Source organism: Miniopterus natalensis, chromosome 10 (assembly GCF_054644295.1).
Source record: "Miniopterus natalensis isolate mMinNat1 chromosome 10, mMinNat1.hap1, whole genome shotgun sequence".
NCBI lineage: Eukaryota > Metazoa > Chordata > Mammalia > Chiroptera > Miniopteridae > Miniopterus > Miniopterus natalensis.
The window spans coordinates 21,374,462-21,400,998 of record NC_142090.1 but is presented as its reverse complement, the minus strand read 5'-3'; the positions used below and the strand labels follow the sequence as shown (position 1 = coordinate 21,400,998).

At 36.7% G+C, this 26,537-nt stretch overlaps 1 protein-coding gene across 1 annotated transcript in view; it reads right to left on the bottom strand.

Moving 5' to 3' along the window:
- The window catches only part of SLC13A1 (solute carrier family 13 member 1), a 101,314-nt gene that overhangs the window by 46,511 nt on the left and 28,266 nt on the right, over positions 1-26,537 (bottom strand). Inside the window, exons 3-6 of the mRNA XM_016213324.2 lie at positions 21,952-22,088; positions 19,212-19,399; positions 18,551-18,608; positions 18,427-18,469 (exon numbers count right to left, since the gene is read on the bottom strand). Of these exons, the coding sequence (XP_016068810.2) occupies positions 18,427-18,469; positions 18,551-18,608; positions 19,212-19,399; positions 21,952-22,088 (426 nt within the window). The remainder of the gene's footprint in view (positions 1-18,426; positions 18,470-18,550; positions 18,609-19,211; positions 19,400-21,951; positions 22,089-26,537) is intronic.

Here is a 26,537-nt window from a genome sequence, read left to right as displayed (position 1 = left end):
AGGGAAGGGGTGTTGGGGGACTGGATGAAAGAAGGTAAAGGATTAAGCAAAAAATATATATACATAACACATAGACATTGACAAGAGTGTGGTGATAGCCAGAAGGAAAGGGGGATAGAGTGGAGGTGGAGGTAGACAATGGATAAGAAAATGGGTAAGAAAATAGACTTTGCTTGAGGTGATGGGCTCATGATGCAGTGTGCAGATGATGTTTTACTGAGTTGTATGCTTAAAACCTGTATAGTTTTGCAAACCAATGCCACCCCAATAAATTCAATTAAAAAAATAAAATAAAGTTGTGGTGATTGTTGCACAACTCTGTAAATATACTAAAAACCACAGAATGCTGCACTTTAATGGGTGAATTATATGGCATATGAATATAATTCAATAAAGCAGATATATTAAGATAAATAAATAAATAATATTCTGTGGATTGGTTAAACAACAAAATAGACATAACTGAAAAAAGAATTAATGAACTGGAAGACAGATTTGAAGTTATTATCTATTGTACACTCCAGCAAGACACAGAAAAAAAATGAGATGTTATGAAGCTGGAAGACAGAGTGAGAAAGTTCAACATGTGTTAAACTGGAAACCCAGAGGAAATAATGGCTGAAAATTCTCAGGATTTATTGTAAAAGACCAATACACACACACACACACACACACACACACACACTTAAAGGAATTAATGAGAAAATAATTAAGGAAAGAGAGATAAAAAGTATATTTGGAACAAATAGAAATATGGCATTAGAAATTCTGACTTTACAGAGTTGCAAAAGTTCAAGTGAATTAAACTTTTTGGGTAAAAATTTTCAACCTAGATAAACATGCAAAAGCCACTTTCTGTTTTACAAGGGATACATCTAAAGTATAAGAACATAGAAATATTAAAAATGAAAATATAGAAAAAATGCCAAATAAAAGCCTAAAGAAGCTGACATTGCTACATTATTATCAGAAAAATAAACTCTAAGACCCCAAAACACTAGTACAGATTAGCACCGCAAATACTAAAAGTGTTAATTAATCAGTAATATAGTGTTATATATCAGTAATATATAAACATTCCAATTTGGTAAGTATATAATAACATAATATAAATAATCTAAAAATACAGAAAACTGGACTGAAATATCAGAACAGACATATCCACATAATAGAAAGAGATTTTAACAAAGCAGTTTCATTAATTTTTGGGTTTAGAAAAAAATTGGTAGAGTCACAGATGACTTGAAAAGTCCATCTAGCAAACTTGATCTAATGGACTTTGAGGAGGGCAGAACAGGGGTAGAAAGAGTCGGGGTCATCTTGATTGTGGAGCCACCGTACCAGCCTATTTTTTCTTTCTTTTTTTTAAAAAATATGTTTTTATTGATTTCAGAAAGAGAAAGGAGAGGGAGAGAGAGGTCAAAATATTGGTGATGGGAGAGAGTCATTGATGGGCTGCCTCCTGCATGCCCTCTACTGGGGTTTGAGCCCTTAAGCGGATCATGTGCCCTGACCTGGAATCAAACCATGACCTCCTGGTACATAGGTCGATGCTCAACCACTAAGCCATGCAGGCTGAGCTATTTTATTGCTATTTAGGTCTTTGTTGTAGTGAACAAGTAGTTAATAAAAGTGGTAATACCAAAAAGAAAATAAGAGAATGATAAACGCAAAATGCTGGACATGGCTATCTTGATAAGGGGATTGATGCAATTGTGTGAGGCAAGGAGATAGAACTGAAGAAAAGTTCATGGAGATTTCTTGAAATTTATATTCTATTTCTTAAGCTGAAGTATGGTATATCACATTTTATTCATTATGTTACTCCTTAAAATTTTTGATTCATTTTATAAATATGTAAACAAAATTTCATTTCAAAATATATCAAAAACAATTTGGGGACAAAATAAATGTATTTGTTTGTTAAGAAATAGCATTGGAAGACATGTTAAAAAATTGCTGAGAATTTTAAGAAACAAAATATAGTATTAGAATACATTATACAGTGTAAGAGGTTTACTGAATAATTAGAGGAAAGTACAGATGCTTCCAACAAGGCCGAGCTTATGCTATTTGCTTGGAGATATATGGAGACAAGATATCATCAACAGTCAATCATTTCTTTAACAACACAATGTTTTGTGGAAACACAACTAATTATAGCCATCAATGGAGCTAAGCTTTGACTATAATAAAAATTGAAATCTGGAGTGAGGTCATGTTTACCAGTTGCTGCTATAATTCCTTTTCTTAATCAATGCTAAATAAACTCTTTATTCAGAAGTGAATTTATCTCACAAACTGTTGCCATCCACTTCTCTCTTCTTTCAGAAAATACACCTGGCAGAATTTCAGATGGATTACATTTACCTACTGATCTATATCCAGGCATTTACCTTCACTCTAGTGTAGATGCTTTGAGGAGCATATTGGATCCTCATTACATGTCAGAAATTTAATCATTTCTTATAATATAATACTATTAAAATGAGGTTTCTAAATTCTCAGTTGAATGGAGTGAGCTCTCATAAACTTTACTAGTGAGTAGAAGAGTTATTTCTTTAAAAGTTCATCTTCATCTTGTGTTTCTAGAGGCACAGGAAACTGCCAAGTTAAAAAAGACCAAGTAAAGCCCTATCCAGTTTTGTTCAGTGGTTAGAGCATTGGCCTTCAGACTGAAGGGTCCCAGATTTGATTCCAGTCAAGGTTATGTGCCTCAGTTGCAAATTCGATCCCAGGCCCTTGTCAGGGTGCATGTGGGAGGCATCCAATCAATGTGTCTCTCTCACATTGATATTTCTCTCTCTCTCTCCCCCTACCACTCTCTCTGAAAAGCAATGGAAAAAATATCCTCAGATGAGGATTTTTTTAAAAAAGACCAAGTAAAGGGTACAAACTTTCAGCTATAAGATAGATATGGACTGAGGATCTAATGCAAAACATGGCAACTACAGTTGACAACACTACACTGCACACCTGCAATGTTTCAAGGAAGTAAAACTCAAATTTTTCACCAAAATAAACAAACAAATAAATAAGGTGATATATGTGCCAGTCAACTAGATGGAGAGGGAATCTTTCTATCATGAATATATACATTAAATCACCAAGATGTACACTTCAAATATCCTACAATTTATTTCAACTTTTTACAGGTATAATCGACAAGTAAAATTATAAGATATTTAAAGTGAACATCTTAGTTAAGATTACATCCATCTAGCCAATAAAACATCCATCACCTCACATCTCTCTCTCTCTTTTTTAATTGGTGAGACATGAAAGTACCATTTCCCTATCCAATCTCAAACACACAACAGTGTTATCAACTATAGTCATTATATTTTACATTTTATGCTCAGACTTTATTTATCTTATAGCCAAAAGCTTGTATCCTATTATGAACCTCTCCCTATTCACTCCACCCACAACCACTTTTTTGCTCTTTGTGTCTATGAGTTTTCCCTTTTCTTTCTAGATTACACATATAAATGAGACCATGCAGTGTTTGTCTTTCTCTGTCTGATTTATATCACTTAGAATAATGCTTTCAAGATTTACCCATGTTGTCAGAAATGACAGAATTTCCTTCTTTCTCATGGATGAATAATATTCTATTGTAAATGCATACATCTTTTTACCCATTCATCCATTGGCAGACACATAGGTTGTATCCATATCTTGGTTAGTGTGAATAATGTTACAAAGAACACAATAGTGCAGATAGTGATTTAATTTTCTTTGAATAAATACCCAGAAGCGGAATTGCCGTATCATAGGGCAGTTTTATATTTAATTTTTTGAGGAACTTCCATACTAATTTCCATAGTGGCTGCCTCAGTTTACATGGGTTCCTTTTTCTCCACATCCTCATCAAACTTTTTCTCTTGTCTTTTTGCCGCTGCTCCTTTAAAAATATGTGGTAGTCTCTCTCTCTCTCCTTTTCTCTCTGGCCCTCTCTCTCACCCTTCTTTATCATCTATCTATCTCATCTATCTATCAGCTATCTCTATCTATCATCTATATCTATCTATCTATCTATCTATCTATCATCTATCTATCTATCTATCTATCTATCATCTATCTATCTATCTATCTATCTATCATCTATCTATCTATCTATCTATCTATCTATCTATCTATCTATCATCTATCTATCTATCATCTATCATCTATCTATCATCTATCTATCATCTATCTATCCTCTATCATCTATCAGTCATCTATCATCTATCACCTATCTATCATCTATCTATCTATCTATCTATCTATCTATCTATCTATCTATCTATCTATCTATCATCTATCTATCTATCTATCATCTATCATCTATCTATATCTATCTATCTATCATCTATCTATCTATATCTATCTATCTATCATCATCTATCTATCTATATCTATCTATCTATCTATCTATCATCTATCTATATCTATCTATCTCATCTATCTATCCTCTATCATCTATCAATCATCTATCTATCTATCATCTATCTATCATCTATCCATCATCTATCTATCTGTCTATTATCTATCTATCTATCTATCATCTATCTATCTATCTATCTATCTATCTATCTATCTATCTATCTATCTATCTATCTATCATCATCTATCTATCTATTATCTATCTATCTATCTATCTATCTATCTATCTATCTATCTATCTATCTATCTATCTATCTATATCTATCTATCTATCTATCTATCTATCTATCATCTATCTATCATCTATCTATCTATCTATCTATCTATCTATCTATCTATCATCTATCTATCTATCTATCTATCTATCTATCTATCTATCATCTATCATCTATCTATCTATATCATCTATCTATCATCTACCTATCTATCATCTATCTATCTCTCTGTACCTCTCTACTATAAACTATAGGATGTGGCTGGATGAGTAAAAGGAGACACCTAGGTTGTGTCAGGTGAAGCATGAGCAACACTAACAATTGGCTTTGCCACACAATTTCATCCAATCTAGTAGAAGGAAAGAGTAGTCCAGGAGAACCAACTTTTGATTGTAGCACCTACCTGCTCTGATCAAAAATACCTTTTTCATATTTGACCTAGGGGTTAGATATTTTAGAATTAATATTTCCTTAAGTGGAAGAAATAATGCCCCTTGTCTCTGATATCATGAATCATGCTTATTAATGTTACATGGTTCTTTGACTTCTTAAAGGACACTTAAGAGTGCTATCTTATAGGATTTGATTTTAAATAATAATTTTCATCCCAAAACTAAACACTACCTAATTAAAAGCAAGATGCAATTTGTTCAAGGAAATTTTTCCTTTGGACTTTTCCTTTTGGGGAACTACAAATTATATGAGATGAATAATAAACAATGATCTCAAACCTCTTATTAAAAGCATACTAATTTTCTTTCCATTCTTTTTATTCAAAGATTGCTGGAAATTTAGAAATTGAGCTAGTGCAAAAATCTGGGGTATCTCTTTAAATAGTACTAGTGCTTATAAGGAAGGGGGAAATCTAGCAACTTGGCTTTTCATTTGGTATGTAAAAATTAACTTTGGATACCTGGAACTCATTTCTCAGAAAATAATATGTGATGATTGGTCTCTCAGTTTCCCCACTGGATCCTGACAAATATATGGCCCCATGTACTGTTAGTGTCACTTTTGACTCTTCCTTTCTTCTGGTTTCTTGTTTTTCTAAAAATATTTCAGCTATGGAGACTCCAAGATGGTGGTGGATTAAGTGGAAGCTACACTGATACTCTCCCAGGACAAAACTGGAATTACAATGAAAATATAGAAAAACCATCCTGAATAATCAGCTGCAATTGGATACAAGCTGAAGAGCACCCTCATAACCAAAGATGACAAGTGGAGACCACATAGAGACTGGTAGGAAATGCAGAGGCACAAGAGGACTGGCTGGGCTCCCACAGGCAGCAGCTGAAGTTTGGGAGGGATATCTCAGCAGTGGGGTGTTCCCATCAAGAAATCTGGAGTCTAAACCCCAAGTTGAATTCCCCAGTCCAGAGCAACAGAAATGAGAAAGGTTCCCTACTAACAACTGGCTGTGAAAAGGACCAGGGTTTTGGTCCGCCAGGGACAGATGGCTGGAAATGCAGGCACCCTCTTAGAGGGCCAATGCACAAAATTTCATGTGCAGCCATTAACCCTGGGCTCAGGCAGAAGGAAGGAAGAGAGGACTAGAGCTGTGTGAGGAGAATTCAGTGATGCTGGCTGTGGGGATAAAGCACAGAGGGCAGATATCTGGATTCCTCTGTTGAGTCATACCCCCATAATTCAGAGGGCATCTTTCTCAGGCAGACCTTTACCAGCAAGGCAGATTTTACCTGGGGGTGGGGGTAAGCAATTTCCCCACCCACTGGAAAACTTCTTGCCCTACCCTGTGGAGTTTACACCATGTTATGGTATATAGCCTGAGGCTCATTACGACACTCAGAAAAACAGTCACCCTGTAGGCAAAGGTGGATCATCAAGTGCTTTGAGTCTCTGCCTGATCTGCTTCTGGACCCAGGGCTTGGAAAAGCAGACTTTGGTGTGCATCTTGGTCCTGTTCAATCGAACCAAGCCCCAGCAGAGGGAACCACAACCTGTGGATTATTGATAGCTCCAAACAGGCTACTCAAGGCCAGTTACAAACAGCATCTGACATTGGCCTGCACCAGAGACCCTCCAAAAAAACTGGGAGTCCTACCAGATCTACCTAATACATAGAAACAAACCCAAAGAGACAGCCAAAATGCGGAGCCCAAAAAACAAGCCCTAAGTGAAAGAACAAGAATTCTCCAGAAGAAGAGCTAAATGAAATGGAGATAAGCAATCTATCAAATATAGAGTTCAGAATATTGATTGTAAGGATACTCAACAGCATGAGAAAAGAGGAAAACTATGAAGGAAATTAAGAATGATATAGCAGAAATAAAGAATACAGTGGAAGGAATAAATAGCAGATTAGTGGAAGCTGAGGATCAGACTGGTGACTTAGAAGACAAAGTAGAAAAAATCACTCAATCAGAGATCCAAAAGAAAAAACAATTAAAAAACAGGAGGACAGTTTACGGGAGCTGTGGGACAACATGAAACAATAATATTTGCATCATAGGAGTACCAGCCAGAAGGGGAAGAAAGTAAGCAAGGGATAGAGAACCTGTATGAATAAATAATGGCAGAAAGCTTCCCTAACCTGGATGAGGAAAAAAAATGACACAAGTTCAGGAGGCACAGAGAGTCCCAATCAAGAAGAACCCAAAGAGGCTCATACCCAGACACATCATAATTAAAATGCCAAAAATTCAAGACAAAGAGAATCTTAAAGGCAGCAAGAGAAAAATAATCTGTTACCTACAAAGAAGCTCTCATAAGGCTGTCAGCTGATTACTCATCAGCAACTCTACAGGCCAAAAGGGAATGGCATACAGTATTCAATGTAATCCAAGACTACTCTATCCAGCAAGGCTATCATTCAAAATAGATGGTGAAATAAAGGGTTTCCCAGACCAAAAAAAAAAAAAAAAAAGCCAAAGGAATTTATCACCACCAAACCAGCATTGCAACAAATGTTAAATGGACTGCTATAATAAGAAGTTGAAATAGAGCCCGACTGGGTGTGGCTCAGCGGTTGAGCATTGACCTAGGATCCAGGAGATAGGGGTTTGATTCCCGGTCAGGGCACATGCCCGGGTTGCGGCCTAGGCAGCCAATCAATGACTCTCTCATCATTGATGTTTCTATCTCTCTCTCTCCCCCTCCTTTCCACTCTCTGAAATCAATAAATATATGTTTAAAAAAACACACAAAAAAACAGTAATTGTTTTAAAAAAAAAATTTGAAATAGAGAGAATGAGAATCTTAGGCATAAAGAAATAAAATGGCAACAGATAAGTACCTATCAATAATAACTGTAAGTATAAATGGATTAAATGCTCCTAACAAAAGACATAGGGTAGCTGAATGGATAAGAAAACATGACCCTAATATGTGCTGTCTAAAAAAGACCCACCTCAGAACAAAAGACTCACACAGGCTGAAAAAAGAAAAAAAAAATTCTGGAGGACTTTAAAAGAGAGATGGACAGCAATACAGTCATAGTAAGGGACTTTAAGACCCCACAGATTTTATTAGATAGACTTGCTAGAAAAAAATCAACAAGGAAACAGTGACTCTAGATGACACACTATATCAGAGGGATTTAATTGACACAGAACATTTCACCCCAAAGCTGCAGAATATGCATTCTCCTCAAGTTTACATGGGACATTCTCGAAGATAAACCACATGTTAGGACACAAAACAAGTCTCTACAAGTTCAAGAAGATTGAAATCATATCAAGCACCTTCTCAGATCACAATGACATGAAATTAGAAATCAGGAACAGTAAAAACACTCAAAAATATTCAAACACATGGAGACTAAATAGCATGCTATTAGACAATGAATGGGTTACCAATGAGATCAAGGAAGAAATAAAATAATTACTGGAAACAAATGAAAATGAACTCACAACTCAAAATCTGTGGGACACACTGAAAGCAGTCCTGAGAGGGAAGTTCATAGCACTAAAGATCTATGTGAAAAAACATGAAAAACTTTTAATAAACTATCTAATCCTACAACTTAAAGACATAGAGAACAAGAAGAAAAGCCCAAAGTAAGTAGAAGGAAGGAAATAATGAAGATCATAGTAGAAATAAATAATATAAAGACTAAAAAAAAAAAAAAAATACAAAAGATCATTGAAACCAAGGGCTGGTTCTTTGAAAAGACAAACAAGATTGATGAACTTTTAGCCAGACTCATCAAGAAACAAAGAGAGAGAACCCAAATAAATAAAATCAGAAACCAAAGAGGTAAAATAACAACTGAAACCACAGAAATACAAAGGATTGTAAGAAAACACTAGGAACAACTATATACCAACAAGCTGGGCAATGTCAAGGAAATGGACAAATTCTTAGGAAAATATAATCTTTCAAAGTAGATTTGGGAAGAATCAGAGAACCTGAATGGGCCAATAACAGCTGATAAAATTGAAACAGTAATGGAAAAACTCCCAGGAAGCAAAAGGCCTGGCCAGGATGGCTTCACAAGGAAGTTTTACCAAACATTCAAAGAACTAACACTTATCCTCCTCAAACTATTTCAAAAAATCCAAGAGGAAGGAACACTTCCAAACTCTTTTTATGAGCCAGCATTAGCCTAATTCCAAAGCCAGATAAAGACACTACAATATCCTTCATGAACATAGATGCTAAAATCCTCAACAAAATATTAGCATATCAGATCCAGCAATATATTAAAAGATCATACACCATGACCAAGTGGGATTTGTTCCAGGGATACAAGGCTGGTACAATATTCACAAATCAATAAATGTGATATTATATAAACAAACTGAAAGACAAAAATCACATCATCATATCAAGAGATGCAGAAAAAGAATTAGACAAAATCCAACACCAATTCTTGTTTAAAAACTCTCAGCAAAGTGGGAATAGAGGGATCATACCTCAACATAATAAAGGCCACATATGACAAACCTACAGCCAAAATTATACTCAATGGGCAAAAACTAAAAGTATTTACTCTAAGAACAGGAACAAGACAGGGGTTTCTGCTTTCACCACTCTCATTCAACATAGTACTGGAAGTCCTAGCCACAGTGATCAGACAACAAGAAAAAACAAAAGGCGTTCAAATTGTATAGGAGGAAGTGAAACTGTTATTATTCACAGATGACATGATATTGTACATAGAAAATCCTAAAGACTCCACCTAAAAACTACTAGATTTAATAAATGAATTCTGCAAAGTAGCAGGATACAAAATTAACAACAAAAAAATCAATGACATTTTGCTTTGTTTTTTAATCCTCACCTGATGATATTTTTTTTCATTGTTTTTCAGAGAGAGTGGAAGGTGGAAAGAGAGAGAGAGAGAAACATGGATGTGAGAGAGGCATAATGATTGGTTGCCTCCAGCACACACCATGACCAAGACGTGGGATCAAGCCTGAAACCGAGGTACTTGGGCTTGCCTGGAATTGAACCTGGGAACCTTCAGTCCATAGGCTGATGCTCTAACCACTGAGCCAAACCAGCTAGAGCTGGATAAAAAAAAAAAAATCCCATTTAGCATTGCAACTAAAAAATTAAAATACTTAGGAATAAACTTAACCAACAAGGTAAAAGATCTTTACTCGGAAAACTATAGGACACTGCAAAAACAGATAGAGGAAGATATAAAAAGTGGAAGAATATATAATGCTCATGGATTGGAAGAATTATCATTAAAATGCCCATACTACCCAAAGCAGTCTATAGAGTAAATGTAATCCTTATTAAAATAACAAAAGCATATTTCACAGATCTATAACAAACACTTTGAAAATTTACATGAAACCAAAAAGGGCCTCAAATAGCCACAGCAACCTTGAGAAAGAAGAACAAAGTTGGAGGGATCACAATACCAGATATCAAGTTATACTACAAAGCCACTGTGATCAAACATCCTGGTACTGGCACAAGAACAGACATATAAATCAGTGGAACAGAACAGAGAACCCAGGAATCAATCCAAGCCACTATGCTCAATTAATATTTGAAAAAGGAGGCAGGAACATACAATGGAGTAAAGACAGTCTCTTCAATAAATGATGTTGGGAAAATTGGACAGGTACATGAAAAAAATGAAACTAGACCACCAGCTTACACCATACACAAGAATAAACTCATAATGAATAAAAAAACTTAAATATAAGTCCTGAAACCATAAAACTCCTGGAAGAAAACATGGAGTAAAAGTTCCTTTACATTGGTCTTGGCAACGATTTTTTTGGCTATGACATCAAAAGCAAAAACTAACAAGTGGGACTAAATCAAACTAAAAAGCTTCTTTATGGCAAAAGGAACAATCAACAAAAGGACAAGGCAACCTATGGAATGGGAGAAAGTATTTGCAAAATATATATCTGATAAGGGGTTAATATCCAAAATATGTAAAGAACTCAAGCACCTCAATAGAAAAAAACCCACAACGGAGACAATGCAATTTTTTTTTTAAATGGGGAGAGGAACTGAATGCATATTTTTACAAAAAGACGTACAAATGTTCAACAGGTCCCTGAAAAGGTGCTCAACATCATTTACCATCAGGTGAATACAAGGCAAAACCACAATGAGATATCACCTCACACCTGTCAGAATGGCTGTTGTTATAATACCATTATGCCAAGAGGACAGAGAAAGATAAATATTTCATGGTATCATTTATATGTGGAATATAAAAAGCCAAACTCATAGAAATAGAGTGGTGGTTACCAGGGGCTGGAGGTGGGTGCAATTGGGAGATGTTCAAATGGTACAACTTCCTGTTATAAAATGAGGAAGCTCTGGGGATCTAATGTACAACCTTATGATAATACTTACATACTTGAAAGTTTTAAAGAGAGTAGATCTTAAATGTTTTCAAAATACACATATGTGCACACACATAATTAATTATGTAGCATGTTGGAGGTGTTAACTAACACTATGGTGGTAATCATTTTGCAATATATGTATATCAAATCAACACATTATGCACCTTAAACTGACACATGTTATGTGTTAATTATATCTCAATAAAGCTGTGAAAAGGTGATATTAATCTGATCCATGGTTTTATCTTTCAACCTTTATCAGTTTGCTTCTTCTATTATTATCATTTATATTCAGAATGAGTTTTTTAATCTAATTTTAATTATTTAAGAAAAATATTACTGAACTTATTCATTTTCTCAGCAAATATTTACTAAATGCTTACACTATGGCAGTTAACTAGATATTTGACATACAAATAAACAAATGGACAAAGATTTTAGTGGAGAAAGCAGAGAATTAAAAAAGCAAGCAAAGAGTAAGTAAATTGTGTAGTTTGTAAGAAGGTAATATATGCTTTGGAAAAAGCAGGGCAGGTTTAGGGGGATTAGAAGGAGGATGCATTGGCAACAATGAAAATGGGTTGATCAGGGTAGGCCTCATAGACAAGGTAATATCTGAGCAAATGTTAAATGTATATTTCTTAATATCATTTTTATCACTAAATTTAGAACTTATTTGGTGGTAATTTTTAATTTTCTTCTACTATTGGGAACTCTGCTTATTACATGCTTAACTTCATATAACTCAGTGTGTATGTTATTGACTTTAGAGAAAAATATACTGCATAAGTTTTAAAAACTAAGCATTTAATTCTAAAATATGAAGTAAGCTTATTGATCATCATCTTGGATTGATTTAATCATATTAGCAAAAAATATTTTAATTAAATTTAGAAAAAAATTCCTTGGTTTTTTACCAAGCAAATGATCATTCAAATGTATAAAATTGTAGTAATTTATATATATATATATATATATATATATATATATATATACACATATATATTTTTTAATCTTCACTGGAGGGTATTTTTTCCATTGCTTTGTAAAGAGAGTGGAAAGGAGAGAGAGGGAGAGAAACATCAATGTGAGAGAGCCACATTGATTGGTTGTCTCCCACATGCACCACTACCAGGCTGGGATCGAGCCTGCAGCCAAAGTATGTGCCCTTGACCAGAATTGAACCTGAAACCCTTTAGTCCAAAGGCCGGTGCTCTAACCACTGGCCAAAATGAGACAGGGCTATAGTAATTTTCAATAGAAATCAAACCTAAGTTTTTAGTAGGAACATGGCAAAATGATGCAAATTACCAAAAAAAACCTAACTCCATTTTTCTCTCTTTGAAATTTATTTGAAACCTTTTCCATTCAAAAGTATTAATATTTGATTTTTTTTTTTACCTTGTAGTTCAAATTCAAAGCCAAACCACACAGCATTTATTTTAATTAAATAGAATGTGCCATCTACTTCAAGAAGAAAACAGACCAAAACATTATAAATGTAAATATTCCTTTCTTTTATAGCTAGGTGAAGTAGATACAGATTTTTCTACATAATAATTTTGTTAAATTACCTAGTGTAAAAACCTGGCCAAGAACATGTGCAATTTATTATAATTATAACACAAATCATATAACATGTTCATTCCTAAGAAGAGATTTATAATTGTTAAAAATCAAAACATATCTTAAATGTGCAATATGTAAAGTACTTTTGTAATATGTCTTATAAAGAACATTTTGTAGAGCAAAAAGTTATCTTAATTGTTTTTTATATAAAGCTTAATTTTTATGCATTGGGTTCTAGAAAGACCATAGAATCATTGTTCAAAGGCCTTACTCTGCTCTCCTAAACTCAGATCTCAATCTTTATTGCCAAAAATACACCCACATTTTCTTACTTTTCTCCATTAAAAACGTATTCCTCTGTCTGTGTTCCCCATCTCAATCAGCGGCATCACAATCAACCTTTGCAGAGTTCACTGTAGCAGAGGCATCTTCTATACTTCTTTTCTCTCATCCCCAAAGTCTGATTAATCAAAAAGTCCACTTAGGTCCATACCCTCTTCGCTTCACAATATGCCACAGTAAGCTTCTTGAGGGGGAGAACTTACACTGCTGCCCGCGGCTTTGATGCTATTTCCCTTAAGAGAAACTAAACATCTTTTCATTTACAAACAGCTATTTTTAACTTGGCCCAACCTATCCTGACATTTCACTTACCACAAAAACACTCATCCTTAGCACCTTCACTGAAGATGTGTCCTGAAAAAAACCCTGTTCTCTACATATTTGGGTCTTTGATTTCATTGTATTTTCTGAATAGGATACTCTTCCTTTTTCACTCATTCATTAATCAATAAAGATAAACACCTGCTGAATACCTTCTCTGTATCAGGCAGTGGCGTGTGCCAAGGGATTGAATGGTGAACAAAGTAGACACAGTCTGTGCACACATGGAGCCTGCCCTCCTCTGACTGCACACCCCGCCTTCCTTCTGGACTCAGCTCTCTTTACCTCATACACCCCTGCAATAAGCCCAGATTAAGCTAGTTGCACTGGCTTCTGGAAGACTTGGCCTCTGTGAATGCCTTTGTTGTGGTATTTATGTCACACGTTTATTTTAAGTTAATGTTCCTCACAAGACTGAGCTGCTTATAGTAGGGAGGAGGTCTTTTCATTAATAGACCTTCCTATAATGCCCAGGACAGTGTTGGCTGTCAAATCAACTTGAAGGGACTTAACCTAAAATTTAGGCACCATGCCAGAAAACTGGGTTTCTAAAGATGACCACAGAAAGTTACAGAGTATGAGGATATTCTTTCCAATTTTCATAACAGTTTTAAAGTCCATTGGTGGTGTATTCTTCCGTAATTTACCTGGTATACTGTTAATTTTCTATGTTTTAGAAAAATTACTTCTATCCCTAAAGATGATAATGTTTTCATAAGTATATATTCAATTCTTATCTTTAAAACCTGGATTGTATACTATAACTAATGGCTTAAAATGTATCTTTGTATTTGTTTTCTCTTGACATAGAAATCATTCTTTCCTTGAAGATTTCTGTAAATAATGAGAGGGTTCTCTTTTCCTTATTGAGTTGATGCTAATGCATTATAGCCTGAGGAAGGAACATATGCCCCACTCTCTTATTCCTAATGCCATGCTTACTTTAGGACTATTTCTATGCAGGATTATTTTTCTGGGGTCTTGAGGTATATTGTTTCCACAACCTAGTGTAATATTTTTATATTGATTTATTCTAGTGAAATGAATTCTATGGGATAGTTTACAAGAGTCTCCTTCCTTCCTTTGATAACTGGAATGGCTACAACAACTTTCCCATCTGATTTGGCAATAGCAACTCATGAATTCGGCACTGAATTTTTTGGTGGCAATAGGGATGCTAAAGATAACTGGATTGTAATTACATGAATAGGAGTTGCTCTAAGTTCATAAACTGGAAGAAATGAGGATGCTCTTAATGAAAATCAGGCTATCAGGCAAGCAAGATTTTAATTAAAAAAATGAAACACTATTCTGAAACTGAAATTCTATTTCTTTAAGCTACATATGTTAAATGCCACCACCAAGGACTTAGTAAAAGATGAAAATAATGATGTTAATTTTCAAAGCACAAAATGTTTTCTATTAGGATGTTGATTTGGGTCTATCTATGAAGGACCTATCAGCTATTACACTGTGAGCTTCTGGTCCAAGATGGCAGTGTAGGAAGAGGCTGAACTCACCTCCTTCCAGGAATACATCAAATTTACACAGAGACAGAGCAATTCCCCTGAAGACCTGAGAGCTGATTGAACAGCTTCTGCACAACAAACAAGAAAGAGCTCACAGATACATGTAGGAGAGCTGGAGACACTGCAATGTGGACACTCCACCCAACACACTGCCCTGTAGTCCAGAGGGACCCTGGAAGGTTCCCACACAGACTTGCCTTCCCTGGGGCACAGCAGAAAAACCCCCACAGTGGTTTAAAGGACACGTAGGCTATGCAGGAAGGAAATCCATTTACTAACCCTAGAGCATCTGTCAAGTGGGAGGGGAGCTGCTGGAACTCTCTCTGCAGTTGGAAGGCACCAGAGTGGCATTTGTGGCCCTCCCATTCCCCCTTAATCACAAGGGCAGGAGCTTGATCCAGGTGCTCTAGCTGCAGGCCCATTCCATTCCAGTGCCCTCAGCCCCCAGAAGATCTGCTGCTTATCCCCCAGATCTCCCTGCAGCTTGCTTCAGTTCCAAGTTCCAGCCTGCCTGCCAAGGTTGCCTAGGCTGCTTGCCCCCAGGAGCCCTCAGCTTCCCACCCACCCTAGCTACTGCTACTCCTCAAGGTGTGGCTTGTCCCAGGGTGCCCTGTGGCTTGCTCTAGCTCTAGCTCCCAACAGGAGCAACTTCTACCTGGGACTCTCCTCAGCTTCTCACCTGCCCTAATGACAGCTCCTGTGTAGTTTATCCCCAGGACTTCCAGTAGACACGCCCACTCCAGCTCCAGGCCACAGTGTAGCTTTGCCTACAAGACTACCTGAAGCCTGAGCCTACTCTAGCTACAACTCCAGTTGGCCTGCCAAGGCATCCCATGCAACTTGTCCCCTGGACTTCCCTTGGCCCATGACCATTCCAGCTCCAGCTCCAGGCCCAAGTGAAGCTTGCCCCCCAATTTCTTTTGGCCCAGAAATGCTCCAAGTACAGCTGGTCTGCCAAAGATGCCTGGCTTGTGCAGTCTACAAAGGGGTAGGTCCTACACAAGGCTACTCCTTCAAGGCCTAGAGAGATTGCTGTTTTACTTAATTCATGGAAACAAACACAGACAGGTACCCTAAATGAGCAGAGAAATATGTTCCAAATGAAAGAGCAGGACAAAAGCCCAAAAAAAGAACTAAGTGAAATAGAGACAAAAACATCTATCAAATAAAGGGTTCAAAACACGAATTATAAGGATGTCCAATGAATTCCGGAGAATAGATGAACTCAGTGAAAACTTTAAGAAAGAGACAGAAACCATAAAAAATAACCAGTCAGAAATGAAGAATAAAGTAACTGAAATGAAAAATACACTAGAAGGAACCAGCAGCAGATAAGTTGATGCAGGTGAGTCAGTGATCTGGAAGACAAAGAATTGAGAATCACCCAATCAGAACAGCAGAAAGAAAAAATAATTTTTAAAAATGAGCATACTTTAAGGGACCTCTGGGACAATATCAAGTGTACTGACAATGGAATCACAGGAGTACCAGAAGGAGAAGAGAGAAAAAAGGGACAGGAAGCCTATTTGAAGAAATAATGGCTGAAAACTTCCCCAGCCTGGTGAAAGAAACAGACATCCAGGTCCAGGAGGTGCAGAGTCCCAAACAAGATGAATCCAAAGAGAGCCACGCCAAGACACCTCATAATAAAAATGCCAAAACTTAAATCAATAAGGATTTTCTTTTAACATCAAAGCTGGAAACAAGCAGAAATAAATAAACTTAGCTATATATCAAATGGTGACAATCATATCAAAGAAAAATGGAAAATAATCCAAGTAACTTAGCTACATTACTTTCACTACCATAAGTCTAAAAATAAAAGGATCAAAAGAATTGCAAAGAAAATTTAAATTTGACTTAATGGGTTAGTAAGTTTATTGTTAATAGTGGTGTGTGTGTGTAGCAATTCTGAAGCAATATTATGTGTATTGTAGAATTGAGCAAATATATTGATCTTATTGGGATCCAGGCTTCTCAGAGTAAGAGAAAGGAGTTACAAATATGAAATTGTGAAAGGCAAGAATGATATGAAATGGCTATTTTACCCAGTCTGTCCACTGAAAGGACATCAGCAATGGCACTTCAGTAGCAGTGAGCACACCCAGTTTCCAGATCTTGGGTTCTAATATCACAACCCACTAAAAAGAACCAGAAGCCCTTAGCAAAATGGCTGAGTCCAGGTCTGGGGCTGGGAGAATAAGCTTGGACCATTTTGTGCGGAAGTCAGAATGACGGGCACAGTAGCCAGCTTGAAGAAGCTCCCACTGACCAAATCTGGGAGAGTCTGAGCATCAAAATACATAATGATAGTAATAGATTATAACCCATTGAATAAAATAAAAATCCATGGATCCATATTGACAGAAATAAATAATAAATAAGAGAGATGGAAAGGCCCTTTTGGTAAAATGTTAACTAATAAATGCAGGAGTAACAGTGTTAAAAAATCGCTATTTGGCAATCATTATAGTAATTTGATTCAGGTAAGAGTCATCAATTACTCTAAGGAACAGGATAGTCACATAGCTTCAAATAATCTCCCCATGGGTTAGTTATTAATTACAAAGAGGAAAACTGTAAACCCGGAGAGCATGTCCAGGACTTTTATTTATCAAAGTTAACATCACTAATATGGAAACAAGTTAAAATTGCCTGCCACCTAATAGGATCAATGAGAAGAAACAGCATTACTTCTGGGGTATTCCTGCCACCCAAGCATAACCTGAATCTAATGAAATATCAAATGAACCTCAATCACGGGTCATTCTGCAGAGTAACTGGCCCCATCTCTTCAAAATGTCAAAGTGGAGAAGGGCAAAGAAGATGGATGGCGACTGATACAGGTGAAGGAGGACTGGAGAGAAATGACAACTGAAACTCAACACGTGATCTTAGATCCTGAAAAATTCTTACCACCGAACACAAGTAGGACAATGGGGGACATCTGAATAAAGTCTGTGGATTCGATAACAGTGTTTTATCAATGTTAATTTCCTGATTTTGACATTTGCATGGTGGCTAAGTAAGAGAATGACCTTGATTTTAAGAACTATATACTGAAATATTTAGAGGTTAAGAAAAAGAGAACCATTAGACTGTGGTTTGACTTAGGCTAGCAAAGTAATTTATAAATAAGGAAGCAAGTAAGTTTTTAAAATGTATACATATCTAACTACAGCTCTGATACAATTTCATATGTAATTATTTAGAAAAAAATCAAATTTAATGTACCTTTTCCATCTTTTTTGAAGTTTTCTCTGCATCATTACTGTGTCTGAAAAATAAATTGACCCAGTTTATAATATTATTAAAATGTAATTTGAAAAATCGTAATAAAAATGTCAATTTTCTTTACCCTGGAACTGGTTTTGTTTTCTCTTTCTTCTCATCTGTTTCATGTTCGTCAACACATTCTGCAAAACATTAAATACAAGAAAAATAATTTAAATGAAGGGTTATCATTGTGTGTGTGTGTGTGTGTGTGTGCGTGTGTGTGTATGTGTGATAGAAGCATTACTAGAAACTAAAAACAAACAAATTCACCTCTACTGGCATAATATCTTAACAACATATTTTATAACCATAATTATCCCCTAAGATTTTTCACTGCATCGGAACAGTTTACTAGAGGCATAAATAATTATAGTAAAATGAGATACTTGTTCCAAATAGAATGTAGGAATTAAAGATTCCCAATATTATGCAAGAAGATAATTTCAGTACAAAAGAGTAACCTGGAGGTCTACTGATAAAGACATGAGAGAGAGTTCCATCAGACTGGCTACAGAATGGAAAAGCATTCTTCCTTTTTTGCTAGAAACTGTAAATTCAATCATTAATTAAGGTAAATATTGAGGTAATGTAATTCCCTTGTATAAATATTGGGAAATATAGAAAGAGGAAGGTTAAATTCACATCATGCATGTGTGCAAGTTAATTAAAAATATAACCCAGAATTCTTGAGTTTATGCCTATTGCCCATATAGTCCCCCTGTGGCCGTATCTACATGTGATACCTTCTATTTCCAGTCCATGATTGGTTGATCCACTCAAATTAGACATCTGAGTGTCCTGGACCTGTGCTTCAGCACTGATGATCTGTTGTGACACAGCTTCCACGATGGGCATCACCATGGCAGCAGTTGAGGTGTTGCTAAGCCACATAGATAAGAAGGCGGTACTGCTCATGAATCCCAGTGTCAGCCTGAAATGAGAGGAATTTTAGTATGAGCTGTGCTCCTAGCTTAACTAACTATATTACTTAACTGTAAAAGATGCTGCTTATGAGTTGGGAATTCATTTTTTTCAAAACATTGATGGTTAGGTTTCCCCCCAGACAACAAACTCTGAAGAGAGTCACAGCCAGGAGAAATCAAAGTGGCAGAGGTAAGAGTGGAGCTCTTGTAAGATTTATCTTGCAGGAAACCATAAAAGTCTTCTCTCTCATAACAGAATAACAACTAAACATATAACCAGCCTGCAAGTTGCTAGAGGGTATAACAGCTTCTATTACCATGCCAATATTTGAATGTCCTTTACAGGTGACACTTTCCTTCAAATCATAGTAAAATAAGGTACAACCACTTTTCAATTTAGGATCCTCTATTATTATTATTATTTTTTAATCCTTACCTGAGGATATTTTTCCCATTGCTTTTCAGAGAGAGTGGAAAGGAGAGAGAGAGAAACATTGATTGGCTGCCTCCCACACGTGCCCCTACTGACCACTGAGCCGAACCTGCAACCGAGGTACGTGCCCTTGGTGGGAATCACACCCAGGACCCTTCAGTCTGCAGGCCCATGCTCTAATCACTGAGCCAAAGTGGACAGGGCAAGGATCCCTTATTCTTTCTTTTATCTTTTGGTCATATCTCTGTTTAATAGGATGTTGCCAAGAAGACATAAGGGCAAGGAGAGAGATCAATTTTTATAAATCTGCCTTTTACTTTTTCACTGTTTGGGTTTATACGTGGTGGGTGGAGGAAATGGTTAAAATCAATGGCTAGAATGCAGTTCAGAATTTTCTGTAGATTCTATTACTCAGCTCTTCTGAATGTGACATTCCTGCGTGTGGTCAAGAACTGGATATATTATATCATCTTTTATACATAGAGTGGTTCTTCCCCTTAATAATAACATACCTAAAGCTACAGGATTTTAAGCCATGTCTATAAGCTTTCAAAATCACACTTGGGATAAAATATGATCTCTTTTGAGTAGGAGGTTCCAGAAAATCATTCAGAAGCACATCTTTCCATATAGAGCCATTTGTTAAGTTCTCTGACTCCATTTAAAAATATATCTACAAGAAAAATTTTACACTATATGTTTCAACTTCAGATAAGGTGATTATTTTCTATGTGTAACACAAAACAAAAGAAAGCTTTTTAGAAACCTGCTTAAACAAGAAATGATTCATTAAAAAAAGAGGTATAAGGGATGATAAATGGTGATGGACAGGAGACTTGACTTGGGGGGTGAGCACACAATACAAAATACAGATGATGTACTATGTATTATAGAATTGTACACCTGAAACCTATAGAATTTTATTATTAATTTTATATCATTCAAATAAATTCAATTTTTAAAAAAAAGGAAAGCTAGAAATGCTTTTAACAATGCATTGGCAAGATACAAAATCTTCCAATAAAAAATGGTTGAGATCAGATAAGGTTTCTGTGTGATAAAAATGCCTTAAATTGAAAAGCCATTTAGTGGCATAATAGACAGTGCCCCACTGTGCAATGCACTCCTGCATCCCCTGGGGTCAGTGAGCAGATGGTCAAGGAAAAGAGACACATTTCTGTAGCACCCCAAGAAGCATGGAACACCATCTCACTCTTAAACAAGTGAAATGTCCTTAATACATATATGTTATAAAATTTTTAAGTAAATATTTTTAAACCTTTGTCTCATCTGAGTTATTTTTTTTTGTATTTAACAAAACAATTTGTTCCATAAATGATAAACACAGATGTGGTTATACCCTAGAATGAATTATGCAACAGAATTCAATACAATTTTCTCATTTTCAAAGAAAGATGAGAAGGGAACAACCACCTAAGGCTTTAAAGCATAATTCCATTATGCAAATGATTTTGACACTGGAAAGGTTTTTTGGCTTACATCTACATTCTTAAGAGCTGGAATTAAAACTCAAGTAGCCAATTAATTTAATGGGGGGGGAATCATTTTGGTTGGGAAAATCAGTCAAGTGAGTGATTTCACATCCTATAGATGACGTTTCTTAATTGATTATTTCACTTTGCAGCAGTTCATTTAAAATGAAGAATGCTCACCTTGGAACTTTTCTGCACATATTTGTATTTTGTCAATAATCTCTTTGTCTTTGGTTCCTAACATCCTCCCTGTGATTAAAGATGCTCTTGAACAAATATTGAAAGTGTAATGAGACAAATCAACAAAATTTTATAAAATCTACTGTGAAGTCTATTAATCTTGTGTGTTGAGGTTCAAGGTTTCTCTCAGCTTTGATTTCTACAGTGCATAAAAGGTAAGAGAGTTGTGTGCAATCTTGCTGTATTTAGGCCTTCATGGAAAGGAAAGTTCTTTTTCTCCTCCTACAAGTGAAGTGCACTTTATATCACTTTCATATTTTCAGAGAAAATAAAGTCATGAATTATACTGCAATGCAAATTATTGCCTAGCTATGCATTACTTTTTTGCTTATTTGCTCTGCACAAAAATGATCTGTTTGGAATGTTAACCTGGAACAGTAAATGCAGTGCTTACCATGCTGGGTTCACACCCACCATCAGCACCATTTTCAGAGCAATCCTTTTGTGCAAATTCCATTTTTCTATTGATGTTGCTAAACAGATGACTCCAATTAGCAGTAGGTGAAAATCTTTGAAATAAGAAGATGCCACCTGAAATTATAATTAAACCCATGATTATTTAGGTCAGTGGGGGGAAATAATATTACACAAAAAAGGCATTATTTCACTGCTCTTAACTTTGACTTTCACCTACATAATCTTTCTACTTTGTTAAGAGAAATGTATATGTTTAACACAAATTTAAATATGTTCTATATTCTTATGCAGAAATAGTAGTGTTAAGGAAAAATATACCAAAAAAAAATCGTACCCAGGATTTTGGGTTTTTAAACAGCTGAATAGCATCAGGCCTTCTATACCTTAATTTCTCCATCTGTAAACTGGGGTTAATCAGTTTATACTCCTATCATAGAATGTCAATGACTGTAATTTGGGAAAGCTCTGAGTTGAGCTTCCGACTCACTAATATCTTTGTTACCATTTGTATTTTAAATGGTTTACCTTCAAAATTATTTATTATAAGGTAAATGCCCTTGAAAGGGATCAACATTTCAATCCATTTTTAGCTAACACCATTCAGATTTAGTAAAGTGTACAGACAATTTGGGCAACCATTTGCAGCAGTATTTACCAAAAAATGCTCTGAAATATGTCAGGTATATAATATTTTTCTCAAAAAAAAAAAAAGATTTTGTGGTCAAATAAGTTTAGAAACCAGAATTTTGAAATACTAGAATATTCCTTCCTCAAAGACTAGAATATTCTTTCCTCTAGGCCTCCTCAAAACCTTTAAATACTAACATATATTGTCACACTCAAAGAGTGGGGTTCCATATAAAACATCCTTTTCAAACTAATCTAACCATAGAAACCTTATTTTTAAATTTTAAGTAGAGTACCTCATGGGACTGATATTCAGGAAACTGACTTTACAAAATGCTTAGCTAAATTAAATTGCAAGGCTGCCCAGAAAGACAAGAATTATAAGAGGAATTATCCCTTTTTAAAATATCAGAGGATTCTTGAACAAGATGGTGGCGTAGGTAACAGCTGCACCCTCCGCCTCCGGCAACCACATCAAAATTACAACTAAAATACAGAACCACCATCACTCAGAGCCTCCTAGAATCTGGCTGAACAGAAGCCCGGCAACCAGGGAACCGAAGCAGCACCGAGACCGGGAGGAGGGGCGGAGACACAGGAGGATCGGGGCTGGATCCTGGGATGCGGCCACGGGCCCACACCCAGTGCCGCGGGTTAAACCCAGGAGGGAATCTCAGCAGTGGAAGTTTCCCGGAGAAGCAAGGGGTCCCAGCCTCACCTCAGACCCCAAGCCCAAGGCTCCAGGGCCAGGAAGAGACATCCCCACAATTCCGGCTGTGAAACCAGCGGGGACTGTCGCTGAGGGTCGCGGAGGCTGCGGGAGCCCCAGCAGCTCCTCTTAAAGGGCCTGTGCACGGACTCACTCAGACGCGCTCCCTCTGAGCCCAGCGCCGGGCAGCAACTTGAAAGGACCTGTGACACTTGGGGAAAAAGTAACCTGCCTGAAGTCGGGGCAAGAGGTGGAGGGGCAGCTTTCTCCCAGGCAGAAGAGCTGGCGGACACCATTGCTCCTTTGGTGAGCCCTCCTCCAATGGAGCCGGTGGGTGGGCACCGTATTTGAATCGCCAGCACTTGACTCCCACCTTTGGCCCCGCCCCATGATTCCGGGAGGCCCCGCCCCGCCCCACCTGCAAGCTCATCCAGGTCATTTCCAGCGGCTTTTCTGTGCAAGTGGCCTCTCGAGCCTCATGCTTAGGACTTTCCTAAAATCTCTCAAACAAGTAGCAGCATGCTCCATATGACTTGATTCATGGCCCCAGGCCTGGAACTAGTGGCAGCCTGTATTGGTTCATAGCTTGGCCTCTCCTGGACACCTCCAAGTCCAACACAAGTAACAGCCAAGTTGTGTGCTGCGTAGCTTATGCTGGGTGACCCTGGGCAGAGGCTGACTTTGCACCTCCTGGGAGGCCCTAGAGACCATACACCTGGTGGCCAGACTCAACCATCCTGGATTACAACCCTACCACATTCACAAGTGATACACTCAAGGGGCGCACTTGGTGAACATCAAAGCTCCACTGAAGTAAATCCTGCTCCATAGGGGTGTCTCCAGCACAGCAGCTGTCTAGCTGTAGTTGCAGCTGGTCTTCACAGCTGATTGGCCTGGGGGTCAATTCCTCCCGGTGACACCAATGCAACCAAGGCTCAACTGCAACATGACAGTGCACACAGCCCACACAGGGGAGCACCTAGAAGGCCCAACTCATGTTGGGAAGGTTGAGCCACTGGACCCTACAGGACACCTACTACACAAAGCCACTCTCCAAATTCCAGGAATCATAGCAGCTCTGCCTAATACACAGAAACAAACACCTGGAAGCAAAATGTGAAGGCAAAAAATATTTCACAAAGGAAAGAACAGAAGAAATCTCTGGAAAAGGAACTAAATGAAATAGAGTCTAGCAAGTTACTCAATACAGATTTCAGAATAATGGTTATAAGGATGCTCAAGGATACTAGTAAGACTGTTAAGAAAACAAGTGAGACCATCAACGACATAATAAAGTACCAGTTCAGAAATGAAGGCAACATGAACTGAAATGAAGAATAATTTACAGGGAATCAACAGTAGAGTAGAGGACACTGAGAATCAAATCAGCAATTTGGAATATGAGGAAACAAAAAACACCCAACCAGAAGAGCAAAAAGAAACCAGAAATATAAAAATAGTTTAGGGAGTCTCTGGAACAACTTCAAGCAACCCAAAATTCATATTATTGGGGTTACAGAAGGAGAAGAAAGAGAGCAAGAAATTGAAAACCTATTTGGAAAAATAATGACAGAAAACTTCTCCTACCTGGGGAAAGAAATAAATTTACAAGTCCAGGAAGCACAGAGAGTCCCAAACAAGAGGAACCCAAAGAGGCCTACACCAAGACACATCACAATTAAAATGCCTAAAGTTAAAGACAAAGAGAGAATCTTAAAAGCAACAAGAGAAAAGTAGTTAGTTACCTACAAGGGAGCTCCCATACGACTGTCAGTTGATTTCTCAACAGAAACCTTGCAGGCCAGAAGGGAGTGGCAAGAAATATTCAAAGTGATGAAAAACAAGAACCTACAACCAAGATTACTCTACCCAGCAAAGCTCTTATTTAGAATTGAAGATCATATAAAGAACTTCTCAGACAAGGAAAAGCTAAAGGAGTTCATCACCACCAGACCAGTACTACATGAAATGTTGAAGGGTCTTCTTTAATAAGAAGCTAATGAACAAAAGAATCTGACAAACTAAATAGATCCAGAGACATGGACATATGCAACAGACGATCATATTTCAGAGGGAAGAGGGAAGAGGGGTGGAGGGTGGGAAGAGATTAACCAAAGAAGTTATATGCATATATTCACAACCCATGGACACAGATAATAACTGGGCAAAGGCCTGGGGAGGGGGTGGGAGTGAGGTGAAGGAGATCAACTGGGGGGAAAATGGGACACCTGTAATAATTTCAACAATAAAGATTAAAAATAAATTAATTAAATTTTTTTTAAATGAGGAAATCTGCTGCAGTTTTTAAATTCTTTTAAAAAAATCAAATAATATCTAGTAAAGAATGGAAGAATTGGAACAAAACTATTCTAATATTCTGAAACCATATAGAAGTAAGACAATTTTCATGATGATTTTCCTATTTTAAACTGCACCTGCATTTTTAATATTGCTTACTAAGCTTAGCTTGGTTTAAAAAGAAATAAAAATTGAAAATTACCCTTGCATAGAAGTGGACAAGTGGAAAAGTTAATTTGTCATGCTTTTCAAAGTATATATTTCTCTCTTTACATTTTTTAGTAATTGCACAATAGAAAATAAATAATTATATCAATTTTTTATTATTTTATTTATTAATTACTCTAACGTTGAATAAGCACCTACCATGCACCAAAACCGTTATATAAGCAGGGGTTATAGGTATAAATGAGTGACAATTATCCCTCTTCCTACCTCTTCAATGCTCAAATACAAGTTTTTCTAAATAGATCCTACTATTTTACTGTATTGCAGAGCCTTGTGTGTTTTCTTCTTAGCACATCACATTGTGTAAATACTGTTTGTTTACTTGTTTGTTGTATGTCTTCTCTATTACACTACACATTCTGTTTTGCTAGCTATTGTGTATTTGGCAACTAGCACAGTCCTGCTACAGAGTAGGAGCTCAGTAAATAGTATTTGATAAATGAGAGAGGGAGGAAGGGAATCAATGAATAAGGTGTGGTCACTGAGTTCCAAAGTTCCAATTATCTACACTCTGTTCCCAAAAGGCTGTCCTAACTTCTTCAACCCTTAATCTTGGTATAAGTTTTCTTTCAATTTATTAATCTACTAGTACTTTCACAGTTATGAACCATTTTTTCTCCCTGGTTCTATCCCTGCCTCTCTGAACTTTCCTTCTTGGCCTTCTTAGAAATACTTTTCTTCTGCCTTTTTCTTAAATACTG